The 13,890-nt window shown below is 42.7% G+C and overlaps 1 protein-coding gene across 2 annotated transcripts in view; it reads right to left on the reverse strand.

The window, feature by feature from the left end:
- Positions 1 to 541: 541 nt before the first annotated feature.
- LOC120570954 (interleukin-1 receptor accessory protein-like) overlaps positions 542 to 13,890 on the reverse strand; it is a 60,672-nt gene continuing 47,323 nt past the window's right edge. For both annotated transcript variants that reach the window (XM_039819650.1, XM_039819643.1), the window contains 3 exons: positions 13,437 to 13,580; positions 11,874 to 12,017; positions 542 to 2,265 (listed from right to left, as the gene is read on the reverse strand). In XM_039819650.1, coding sequence (XP_039675584.1) covers positions 1,481 to 2,265; positions 11,874 to 12,017; positions 13,437 to 13,580 — 1,073 coding nt within the window. In that variant the 3' untranslated portion in view covers positions 542 to 1,480. The remainder of the gene's footprint in view (positions 2,266 to 11,873; positions 12,018 to 13,436; positions 13,581 to 13,890) is intronic.

Raw genomic sequence — 13,890 nt, forward strand, 5'->3', positions numbered from 1 at the left:
GCACTTTTCAACCCCTCTCAGCAGACTACTTTCTCTCTAGAACATTGTAAATGTAGATATAAGCCTATGAACGACAAAAGAGCTTTAGATTTAGAACAACAGTGTGTACATGGTATATCCAAAAATTTACTATTATGAAAAAAGTGTTCGCCATTTGATGCAAATGCTTCATTTTGAGATGTGTTTATGGTATTTTGAATGCAGTGTTTCATTTTGAAGGAGATATGAGGCATTTTGCATTTTGTGTGTGCAGTTTTAGGAATTGTGTGTAGAGTTTTGAAAAAAGGAGACATAGTTTTGAAAACGTGTGTAAGCAGTTGGAAAAAACTATAAGTAAAACTGTGCAAAATGGTCAGAGAATTTTGAAATTATAGAGCCTTCAAGTCTCTGAAAGATTATATTTTCCATCTTATGCACACAAGATATTTGTTGTGCAACAAGATTTACAATATATATATACATATAGAGCCTTTGGCTGGAGTGTTCAGACTCAACTAAATGTACGAAAAACTTTATTAATGCTGAAACAGGGGTTTGTAAATCATTCTTAGAAAAGCCTTTTTATTTCACAAGTTTACAGACACGTCGCTGCTGATTGAGAAACATCTCTGACGCCCACCAAACCAGAGAAAACATACTACAAAGCTCGTTGCACACCGTTGCACTGTTCAGAGGAAACATGTCTTTCAATCTGGAAACTGCAGAAAAATCGGTGCACGCCGGTTTTGAGATTGAACGTGCTCCAGCTCTGCTGAGAGTTTTGTTGTAGTCTGGATCAACGGAAGTACACCGCACTGGATGTCCCTCACCTTCCGACGCCATGTCTGCTGGGTCCAGCTATAATCCGGCTGATACTTGACCTTCTTTCCTATGCAACTTGAATGCAGCTTCACTTACAGTCAGTATCAAAAGTCTGTGTTCAGGCTCAGCTGGGTTTTAGTGTCATGCTGTGTCTCAAATTGGATACTTGCATACATTTTGACAGGGTAGTGTTGTCTCAAATCGAGCATGGTCAGTATGCAATGACCTAAGAGCCGACAAAACATACACCACCTTATTTTCTCACTATCTGACTAGTGGTACTTATTGAAAAACACATGTTTAAGTATTGTCACGCGATCCACACATCCAGGTACTCGTAGTGCTGCATTTGGCCACACTACGCAGTGCGAACCCACTGTGCATTCAAAATAGCAAATGTAAGTACAGAAGTGCATGATTCGAGTGTGAAACGTCCATGTCAGAGGCTCAGCTGGGCTTTAGTGTCCTCTCTCTCTCAGGGTCCGTCCATTCCTGCCTGTTGGAAGGAAGTTTTTCCTCCCCAAATGCATGCTCGTTGGGGATGTTGTTGGGTCTATCTGTAAACTGTTCTGGGGTAACTTCTGTTAGAAATTGATACTATGAATTAAATAAAATTGAATTCGCTTGGCTGGTTGGGGCTGTTTTAATTTTAATGAAAATCCAGAAGCCCTAAAGCCAATCATCTACCGCTGCCATCGTAATCTTCTGGCTGGCAGGTGGTGAATGCGGAGTCAGGGGCGGAGTCAGGGGCCGGGACCGAGGCCGGGTCTGAGGCCGGGCCAGGTGCGGGGGCGGAGCTAGGAGTTGAGTCAGGGTCATGTGTGGAGTCTGGTTCTGTTTTGGGGACAGGGTCCAACCCAATCGCCATCCTGTCCTGGGACACCTGCTGCATCTGTGTTTCCTCTGTTAGCCCCACCCCCCTGTCCTCGACCTGTCCTCCAGTAAACCCAGCGCACCCCGAGCAGCTGGTGCTATGCTGCGACCACCGCTCCCTCTGCACCCTGCCCCTTCCTCTGGGGGGCGCCTGCCTGTTTCTGCGGCTCTGATTGGCTCTTTCTTTCTGCTCCTGCTTCTGGATCCGCTGTGCTCTGTGCAGCGCCAGAGCGGCCAGGTCCGAGTGAGACGACGTGCTGTCGATCATCCGCCGGCCCATAGCGAGCGGCCGGACGGGAAGTGCCAGCCTAAGCCTCAGCCAGAAGCGGGACCGCCGTGGCTCGGACCGACTCCCTCGCCATGTCACAGTGGTGGAGGCCCCCTGCCGGAGCTGAGCCACCTCCACGCAGGGAAGCTTACTGATGGAGCGGTAGACGACGCCCACAATGGAGGCCCGGTGGCCGTGCTGCAGGTACAGACCCAGGCGACACTCCAGGAGGCTGAAGCTCTTCTCCGTCAGGAAGTCTGGGCTCAGCACGAAGAGGAGGCGCCGGCTCCGCTGCATCGAGTGCACAATGGCGTCCGACAGGTCTGACAGAAGACAAACAGGAGAGTCAGGAACTGCAGCTGATAAAACACAAACAGCTGAGGGATTAGACACAAAGTATACTGATTAGGGCTGCACAATTAATCGCAATTTTATCGAAATCGCAATATGGACTACTGCAATATCCAAAAAGCATATTGGCATATTGCAAGGGGGGGCACAATGTTTTTTAAAGGCATAACATGTGTCAAACACTTCTGAATTAAGTATTGTGGAGCTCCAGTCTACAAATTGTATGTAAAAAAAAATTAGATTTTAATATTTTTCTAGGAAAATAAGAATGATACAAAAATAAAATTCCCTCCAATATCGTGGATCATATCACAATTGTAGTATCAGTTGAAATAATCGCAATTAGATATTTTCCTCACATCATGCAGCCCTAATACTAAAAAAATATTATTTTAATATTATTTAAAATATTGTTTTCATGTGAATTGGCTTTTTACTACTGATACTACATCCGTTTCCCATGATTCAGAGTAAGAGATACGACATTGAAGATGTCTCTCACGTGGCGGAAAGAATTGTGGAAGTATTGCGCATTGCCGCAGACCTTCCTCCACAATGCTGCGGAGGAGGGTCTGGCTAGCCCCCCACATATTTCCTGGATGAGAGAAAACGACGCTCTCTTTTTAGGCATTTTTTAAACCAATCACAATCATCTTGGCGGCTATAAGCTCCAGACGGAGCGCCACCGGTGCCTCTGCTAAATAGCCTCGGAAGGAACTTGTTTTGATGGAACAGGGGAAAAGTAGTTTTAGTTGTGCAACAGAAAACTCACAGATAGTCTAGCTAGCTGTCTGACGAATTTACCCTGCAGAGATCTTAGGAGCAGTTAACCATAGTCCTCACAAAGCCACCGGAGGTTAGAACGCCAACACAGAAGACAGGAGGAAGCGACGGACATCCAGCGGATCTTCCGGCCCACAGGAGCCAATCCCCGGAATGAATCGTCGTTGATACAGACTATGGAAATGTCAACAAACCAGTGTCACCATTGTTGGCAATGAAAAAAAACGTCCTCCCCCGAAAAACAGCCACATAGGTCATTTATTTCAGCATCTGTATGACCTATATTTAGGTTTCTAGTGGTGACGCCCTCTAGTGGTAGTAGTTCTGACAGGTACGGGCTATTTTTCCCCGGCAACAGCCCGTTTGCCCTGATTGACTCAGCTGCCCCTCTCGAGAAAGAGCCTTAAGAAACTTTTTCTTTCTTCTTTTCATTTTTTATTTCCTGTTGTGGTTGCATTAATATAAGCCCATCATTAGTAATAAGTAACAACAAATTATTACCCTATCATTAAATCTTGGGTTCATTTATTTTGCCCTCAACAATGACCCCCAGTCATGACGGCCGAGATAGATTGGAGATAATGACAAATGCCCTGTGAATAGTTTTAAAAAATCCACTTTGAGCTTCAATAATGTGCAAAATAATTGCATAATATTAACGTATCATGCTAAATTATCAACCAAAGCTAATGACAGCCTACGTAGCAGCAGCAGGCTAACGTAGCAACGTTAATCCACCATTACATTAGCGCTGCGCTCGCAGAGAAGAGAGAGGCTAAGGAATGTGATGATTTGGGCTCTTTAATCAGTCAATATTTTACGTTAATTTAAAACCCACAATCAGATATAATGTTAGTGAAAGCTGATATGAGTCGAATTAGCTTAATTTGTACGATATGATAAATTAATGTCACAATTGGTTAATAAAATTTGCATTTAGAGCAAAAAGCCACTCCATAGGTCTGTGCAAGTCCCTGGATTTGAGGACGGAAAACACTCCTGTGGGTCGTATTAGAGAAAGGGGGCAATATCCTTGTATGGTTGATCTTTTCCTAACCTTAGCTAAGTGATTTCATGTTTAAAAGTGCGCTGATGGGTCCTGGCCAAGCATTGAGTGTGAATGTGTTGGTGCAGAGGAAATCGTTGGGGTTTCAACAGGACACATCTGAGACAGACTCATTCGTTGCAAACATGGCCAGTGATCCCCGGACTCAAACCACACCAACATGTCACCTAACATCACATACTACCCTATTGTCAGGATGCTAAATAATCATCAATAGCATCAAACATTAAGAACTGCTTTATGTAGATGACAAAACTGCACTGCGCTGCATATTTATAATTAAACATGAAAGTTAAATGAGTTTATGGACATGAGAGTGGGTGGAAAGAATCTGTGATTTTACATTAATCTTCTTTAGAGGAAAGACAATACATTCCCAATAATACTGTATGTGCTTTATGATCCAAACTACATGCGTAAGTGTTTTTTTGCAAAAGGAAGACATGAAATGAAAACACACAATGAATAAATGATGGTGACATGTGATGAACAATTCATTTATTAAACAGAAAAAAGATTAAATACTTCAGACAAAGTGCAGGATGCATTCTCCCATTACAATACGGTTCTTTCTAAAAGTGTTAATCATGAACATGTAGAAAAATATAACTTGATTTAATGTAGATATAAGACAAGAAGAAAATAATACAATAAAAAACAAAGTGCAGAACAATCACATTTTAAAGTAATGATCCGATAAGTTTTACTCTGTGAGAACATTTATCTCTGACTAATATTTGATACTGAAGAACATGATCTGTCCTCTGTGCTTTTGGGTTTCCTCTGAATCATTTTACAGCTGTGGAGATTTTAAAGGATGTTGCATCTCTCTACGCTGGAGACTGTCCTTCCCTGGAAAATGCATTCCCCTCATAATCATCCAGCCAGAAGAAATTATCGTAAATATAGAGAAGTGTAGTTCCTTCACTTCCTGTGTCTACCATTATTTTGGTAAAACATTTGTAAGTTAGTGAACGGGGAGAGACAAATAATGTTAAGATCATGGGTCTCAAACTGTCGGCTCGGGGCCCAATTGAGGCCCGCGGGATGATATTTTGTAGCCCCTTACTTGACATCAAAGTTTAATGAATTATGTTAGTGCGGCGTTGTTCTGAAACGCACCTTTTTGCTGAGTTGTTGTGTGTGCCGCGCTACATTTTCTTTCATCACTTTATGGCATACAATATATAGTCTCGTGATAGTATTCAGCGGCGTTTGTAGTCAACGGTTGTCAAGCTAGCAAAACACGAAGGATCTATACTTTAGATCGTGTTTGAATTGAGCCATGAATTACACGTTTGTCAATTTGAAAGATAATTTTGCAAGTCAAGAAAGTCTTGAATTTGATCCGGTACGTTTTGGTTTCACACTACAGATATGTAAGCGCACGAAAGATCTCTACGTGACAAAATGTGTTTTAAAAATAGAGGCCCCAAAATATCCCTAAGAAGAAATCTAAAGAAAGTTAAGCAACCACCACACCCGGCTGTATTAAATGCAGTTCCTCTTAATGGCCACTAGATGCTGCTTCGAGAGAGGTCTGACTGTACTGAAGTGAAAGAGAAAACCCCCAACTTCTCTCTAGAGATGCAACACAAAGCAAAAGAAATGTACAAACATTCACGGTCCCCTGAGGATTAATACTTTTACCTTTTTTTGGACACCAACAAGACAACAAATTATCGTGTTCTCTATCGTATTGAGACTATTTCTCGACAGAGTTACATATTCCATATGTACGGGGGACGGACCCACTGGGGCAGTTGGCCTGGATATCATTTTAAGACACAGTGGGCTAGATTTATCGCGTCGCCTGCTTCGTTTCCAGGCGTAATTGGTCGCAAAGACGGACGTAACCGATGCAGGCTATTTACAAACAGGGCGCCACTTGGGTAAAATCGCAGATTGTCTGCCACAGGAGCGGAGAAGAGACAAGTTGCGCTTTCAATATGCGTCGTGGAGGGTCGTGGGAAAGTGGGAGTTCCACCCAAAAGGTGGGAGGATAAGCGCAAAGTGCCCCTAATTATATATTCCGTGGTATTTACAAAGACTGTCAGTAAGAGCGCCTCTATTCTTGGGGAAATTCTCCGCCTCTTTAAACCAGCCGGTAGTCGAAGTTTCCTCGTAGACCTTTATGCCGCTGGTGAAATGGCAACAGTAATTTGAGCAAGACGAAGACATAGGCGAGGCTGAAAATATTTTTAACACAAGAATCACACTTTGTCAGTGAACACAACATCATTTAGCGTTACAGATCAAGCAGCCATGCAATATTAGAGTTACTGGAAGAAATCAAAGATGAAATTGAATCTCCCACTCAGCGTTCACATCCCATTCCACCAGTTGTTAAACTCCTCGCTACATTACAAATATTGGCATCAGGATCATTTCAAACAGTCATAGCATCAGCAGTGGGAATATCGCAGTCTGCACTCAGCCGTATCATAGCACCAGTACCGTTTTGCTACAGCGCAATTTACGGTATAGTGGGCGGAGAAAGACGCTGATTGCCTGATGGGTGTCAGGGTTGATAAATACTACGCAAAATGTGGAAGCATAGCGTGCGCTATTACCGAACTCGCATAAACGGACGCAGCGCAAACTGCGTTAGTGTTAGTAAATCTAGCCCACTATGTGGTACGTGGCCCATGTTTGAGTATAAAAGGCCCAGGTGTGCATGGGTTCACTGATTAACACTGATTGGAGCGGTATCCGAGCGGCCTTGCTCTGGAGAGATAGTCTCTTCACTCAGAGAACCAAGGTTACCATGTAACCGAAGAATATGAAACAAACATTGATAGTCAATGGATAGTGTGCAGATGAAAAGTGATTTAAGGCAATGATGATGATAATGAAAGGATGAATAATACTGAAGCTGTTTAAGAGAAAATGATAAACGGAACGATATCTGAGGAGCATGGTGAGTTCCTGTTTTACTGTCTCTGGAGCTGTTGAGTGTTTTTAAAATTATGGTTTTGCAGACAAAACATGATTAAGACACATAGACTAAAAAAAACAGACGTAGCATCTGTGTGATGTCACCCATTGGTTTGTGGACCGCGTTTTAAAGCCTTGAGTCTGGCAACTTGGACGTTGCCATCTTGGTTTTGTGAATCTGGAAGAGTTGATTTTTGCAGAGAGGATGGAGCCAGTGTTCATAAAGAGAGTTCATATAGCCAATAAATGGAGCATGCCCCCGGACCCCCTCTAGGATTGGGCTGAGTCTCGAATGTTTACAACGCTGGCTCCGCCCTAACATTACGCTGCAGAGTTGAACACTTTCTGCGGTTCTTTGACCAAATTCCTACCCTACCTCTGTTATGTAACTTAAAATAGAAATAGACAAAGTTGGTTGTACAGGATGATTCTTTTCCTTGGCAACTATCATGTTTTTCCCAAACAATGTACAGATTTTTAGGCATACTGTTATCAAATGGCGTGGCAAAAATAGCTTTGACCAATTCCTACTAGAGCCCGACCGATATATTGGGGCGCGATATTATCGGCCATTATTAAGCGTTTTCCCAATTATCGATATCGGCATTTATAACGGCCGATAAAAGAATATTTAAAAATAAAACTGAACGAAACCTCCTTCAGACATGTTCGGAGTGTTGGCTGCAAAGTTTGTCCACCAACGTCAATGTTGGCAACACTGTGTTTACTACCTTTAAGTTTCATATCTTAAGTTTGTATCTTTCTACATTTTATTTATCAGAACTTTAATATATATTTTGATGTTCCTCAGTTCTGTTGTGACAATAAAAAGTTTATTTTTAAACTGCATTATCATATTTTAGTGAGGACATAACAAATGTTAGGAAAATCTGCTTATGTTTTGTTACGAGTTTCTGGATTTCTTTATCAGAATATCGGCTTTTTAAATCACCAAATATTTGTATTGATATCGGCCTTAAAAAATCCTTTATCGGTCAGGCTCTAATTCCTACCCTCCCTATGTTATGTAACTTACAAATAGAAACATGTAGGCTCCACAGGTTTTCCCAAATGATGTACAGATTTGAACGCATTCTGTTATCAAACTGCATGGAAAACGTGCGTATAGATGGACCCCCCACTAGGTTTGGGCTGAGCCCCGAAAGTTTACAATGTCGGGCTCCCCCCCCTAACGTTACGCTGCAGAGTTGAACACTTTCTGCGTGTCTTTGACCGTGTTGGTGATGAGGCCGGTTTGGGAGTTTGTGCTGTTCTGACTGTGCAGCCTCATTAGAGCCACGTCTTTCCCCCCCGCCGCTAACCCTCCTCAGGGGTAACTCCACCCGCAGGCGCTTCCAGAAGCGGGACGTGAGCTCCCGGGACTTGTCCCCCTGCCAGCGAACCAGAGCCAGGGCCACGCGGGCCCGCCTCAGCTCCCGCACCCAGACCTGCCGTCGCACCGGCTTGTACTGGACCAGGATCACCCGCAGGTGCCCGCCCCGCGCCATGCCGTCGATGCCGGCCTTCAGCTCCAGCAGAGCCTGGGAGCCCTGCGTGGGAGGGCCGGGCTAACGACACCAGAGGGACCGCCACGAGCCACGAAACTCAGAGTCTCATCTGTGATGGCTGTGGGGAGAGAGGAGCGTTAATGGAGGGAGGAAATGGGGTAACACGCTACAAAAGATTTTAACCCTTGTGTGATCTTTCCATCAACCATGAACTTGATGTCCTACCAGGTCAAAATTGAAAATTAACTTCTTCCGATGTTTTTGTCGCTTTCTTTAAAACCTGAGCTGGTTTAATAATAGGATTTACACTTATTCTTGGAATTCATGGTCAACAAACCTCATTTATATGAAATTATACATACGTTTTTTTGTTAAAAAAGCAGAAATTACGAATTATTTTGACTCACAGTTAAGATCAGAGGATGTTGAGTGGATCACAGATGGGTTTATGTCAAAGTTTAGTCTGGATGCTGTTATTTAAATGCTATAAAATTGATTATTATGACACAAAATTTTTAGGGCAATTTGGTTGAAAGAAATCCATATTTATGATACAAATCACTTTGAAAAACGGGTCAAATTTTGACCTGAGGACAACACAAGGGTTAAAGAAATTACTAAAAAAATAAAATGTTGAACAAATGTAAAAGTGAGGCTTGCATGGCGATGTGTGTATGAATAGGAATGCAGGGTTCAATGTTAAGGTCTTCTTTCCAGATGGAAAACAAATTCTACTTGACCAAATTCAATTTTTATGGCCCCTATCCAAATATAGTTTCAAAAGTCAAAAAAACAGGGTCAGCCCTATCTTCCCACAGCCCTATGTTTGTACAGCCCTATTTTCCCACAGCCCTATGGTCCCACAGCCCTATGGTCCCACAGCCCAATGGTCCCACAGCCCAATGGTCCCACAGCCCAATGGTCCCACAGCCCTATGTTCCCACAGCCCTATGGTCCCACAGCCCAATGGTCCCACAGCCCAATGGTCCCACAGCCCTATTTTCCTATGTCCATTGCTACTGGTATAATAGAGTGGGTGTAATTGGCTACCAAATTGGGAGAAAGGGGGATCAAATCTGATACAAATTTATGAAAAAGGAAATGTGGGAACATAGGGCCTAATTTTGAAAAAAATCTTAGAAATGTGGGAACATAAGGCTGTGGGAACATAGGCACGCTCCCAAAAAACCCCGGAAAAGTAAAAAAAAATAAAAATCAAAGAACGTTGAAACCCACCAACCCCCAGCTCCAAAACATAAAAAAACATAAAAATTGAAATTCATTCAAATAAAAAAAGCATTACAAAAATACGTCAAAAGTGAGAAAAACTAATTCTAAAGAACGTCAAAAATGTCGAGCACCAAATCAACTCCTGATTGGCCAATGCCACATTTCAAATCAAATCATTCGAGAAACATTCTCCGACGATGACATGACTTATGATACAATGGCGCCATAGACTAAACTCAACTAAGGATGGATGGATGAACTGTGTTTCACCGGTTCTTCTTAGCAGGAACAGCAGAAAGAGAAGAGAGAGGAAGTAAAGCTGCAAAGATGAATGGATTAGTCCTCAAATATTAAATTAATCTCCAACTATTTTGATAACCGATGAATCTGTTTGAGGTTGAAAGTAAATTGTGTGAAAGAAACTTAATCAATACATATATACACACACACACACAAACACACACAGACACAGACACACACACATACAACACACACACACACACACACACACAGACACAGACACACACAGGAAACTGAATCCTTCCTTTCATCCTTCCTTGCTTCCTTCTCTCCCTTTCCTTCTCTCCCTACCTCCTTAATGTACTTCCTGTCTTAAGTCCTCTTTCCTTCCTTCCCTTTTTCCGTCCCTCCTTATTCATTCTTCCTTTTCTGTCCTTTCCTCCTTACATTCTTACTTTAAAACTTACATAAAGTCTAGAGCTGCAAAGATGAAACAATGGTGGTTAATGTGCTGTACAGCACCTTGGTCAGTGCGAGTTGTTTTTAAATGTGCTATAAAAATAGATTTGAATTACTTTCTTTCTCTCTTTCTCTGTCTCTCTCTCTCTCTCTCTATGTCTGTGTGTGTGTGTGTGTGTGTGTGTGTGTGTGTCTCTCTCTGTCAAATTGGCTTTATTTATTATTCATTTGACACACAGTATTGCTAAAGCACACAGTCTCTCTTTCCCTCTCTCTCTCATCTTCCTTCCTTCCTCTCTCTCTTTCCCTCTCTCCCTCTCCCTTAAACTTTGTAGACCAAACAACTACTCATTATAAGCAGCTCTAGCAGTATTAAGCAGTAAGTGTGTGTAAACAGAGGCAGTAGAAGTAAAGCCGGAGAAATCTCTAAACAGTTCTTTGAGAAACACGGAGTAAAACTCGAGCTGTGAGTCAACTTTCCACTGACGAGGTGGAAAGAAGCCATCGATGTGACGCACGCCAGCTGTCCTCCTAACCAGACATCAGACCATTCTGTCTTTGTTTCTGTTTGGTCATCACCTTGCTCACAATTTATATATATACACACAGTATATATTCAGAATTATAACCTTTCTTTTGGAGACAACTCTCATCAGCAGCTGCTCTTTTTTTAATGTTGTTATAAAACATGACTTCTTTATCTCATCTTCAGAGGAAACTGTGCAGCATCAGCTCTCTATCCAGTAATCAATGTCCTCTACATGAGTCTAAAACCACAGAGGCTGACGTGTCTTCATACACACATTATTCAGAGAGGAGAGGAAACAAGCAGAGATAAGAGAGCGAGGTGTGTGGGGGTGTGTGTGTGTGTGTGTGTGTTAATCATGCTTTTTTTAATTTTGCGATGTTCCCTTTTTAAATCAACTGAATTGAAAGGCACTTCAGCATTGGCTTAACTTTTCAGAGCCGATTCATTTCGTCCGTTTTTTAACAGTCTGTGTACTGCTATTTCAGTGTGTCTGTGTACTGTAGTATCAGTGTGTGTGTGTACTGTAGTATCAGTGTGTGTACTGTACTATCAGTGTCTATGTACTGCAGTATTAGTGTGTTTGTGTACTGCATTATCAGTGTGTCTGTATACTGCTGAATCATTGTGTCTGTATACTGTTGTATCAGTGGGTGTGTGTTTACTGTAGTTTCAGTGTGTGTGTGTGTGTGTGTGTGTGTGTGTGTGTGTACTGCAGTATCAGTGTGTCTGTGTACTGCAGTATCAGTGTGTCTGTGCACTGTAGTATCAGTGTGTCTGTGTACTGCAGTATCAGTGTGTCTGTGTACTGCAGTACGTGTGAGTACTCACTCCCTCCCGGCAGACTGTCTCTGTCGAAGATGCACACGGAGTACCCAAGCTCGTTCTCCAGAACGCTGCGCAGCGTCGACAGAACAAACTGCTCCTCCTCGCCGCTCCTCGCGTACGAGATGTACACGTCGTACTCCTTATCATCTGCGCACACACACACACACACACACACACACACACACACACACACACACACACACACACAGACACACACACACGTCATTTACCATTTTGATATCAGATAGGACACTTTACGTGTCAGTTTGGGGAAGAACATTTCTCGATATCTGTGCAAGTTTCCACGTCCTTATCACACACACATAGATACATATACACACACGTACACACACACGTACACACACACGTACACACACACACACGTACACACACACACACACACAGTGGAAATGTTGCAGCCGGGAACCAGCAGCAGAGTTTTCAGGTATGACTGAATGAATCTGGCAGCATGTGAAGAACTCTCTCTTAAATGTTCTCCTGATCTGACGTTTAATAATCTAAATGCTCGACTGCAGCCACACGTCGTTAAACACAAGAAGACTTTAGTACCGCGTCGAAAATATGAAGTGGTGGAGGTGGCAGGGACAAATCTGCAGTTTTATTTATTAAACTTCAGTTTTTCAATTTTACAAAAAGCTGATAACTCTTTTAAACCGGTAGACTTCTCAAGGTTCATAACTCTAGCAGTAAAACAGGACAAAAATCATGATTATACCAAATAAAAGCTCTTTTTAACATCAATTATTTTCTTTAAATGCTATAAAATTGAATAAAAACACCCAAATTCAATGAAAGTAGTGAACTGATTATTTATTTAACTTGTGACGAGCATTGTGGTGAACCATCCACGTTATTTCTTTTTGACAATTCGGTTGAAAGAAAACCCAAATATATTATATAGAAACTTTGTGATTGGGAAGATCCAGGACTTTTGAACATCAAAAACTTCTCAGTCCCTCCCCCCCCTTTCCGCTAAAGACCAAAACGGTCTCCTAAGCCCCTCCCCCCACAAGGGAGAATGAATGCATGTGCATGAGCAGTGATTGACACGCAGTTAGACACCCCCCCCTGGCCCTGATTAAAACTAGGGATGCACCAAATCCAGATTTTTGGGGTTCGGCCGACTCCTGAATCCACTGGTTGAGATTGTGCTGCCTCCTCCTCCCATCCTCAGTCCATGAACACAGTGAACACATGAATGAAGTAAACAGGGACTGTCCTTCCTTTGCCGTACCTGAAGTTGCTGCATTCTGGCTGCTGTCTGGAGATTCCTTCATGCACAACTCGTATTCTTTCAGATGTTTCATACCAGATGTTGTAACAGCGGCCATGTTGTGTATAGTTTAGGGTCCTCGCCACCACCAGACCAATCAGCATTGAACAGATTGAACATTTAGCTGGACTTGAATGGCCCTCTTTTGACTGAAAGTACTGCCAAACAACAACTTTACAGATAGAGTAGGTCTAGACCACACTCTATAACAACTCTATTTAGGGTCTCTGTAGATAAACAGAAGACCCACCAAGGCGCCTGGCGTCTCTCACCTGTGTGCCGCTCGTCGGTGCCGAACCAGGAGCGATAGAGCAGCAGCAGCTCGAGCCAGAAGACGTGATACACCACGAAGAGGAGCAGCATCAGGACCAGAGTCACGCCCAGACCGCAGCCCAGCTCCATCGACGGCAGCGACACTGAAACAAACACACACACACAGTTTAAGAACTGTTGCAGAAAAAATCCACCTGTCTGGGCTGATTTAAAGGAACAGTCACACATTTTAAAGTGCTCATATTATGCTTTTTGGCTTTTTCCTTTTCCTTTATTGTGTTATACATCTTTTTGTGCATGTTATAGGTTTACAAAGTGAAAAAGACCAAAATCTCCCCCCCAAAGGGACTTACCATCTCCAACAGAAAACACTGTTCACTAACTGCTCCAAACAGCTCTATTGTAGTCCAGCCTTTACTTCAGAGACAAACGTGGTCACTTTGGAACACACGT

The sequence above is a fragment of the Perca fluviatilis genome, chromosome 2, assembly GCF_010015445.1.
Source record: "Perca fluviatilis chromosome 2, GENO_Pfluv_1.0, whole genome shotgun sequence".
NCBI classification, from domain to species: domain Eukaryota; kingdom Metazoa; phylum Chordata; class Actinopteri; order Perciformes; family Percidae; genus Perca; species Perca fluviatilis.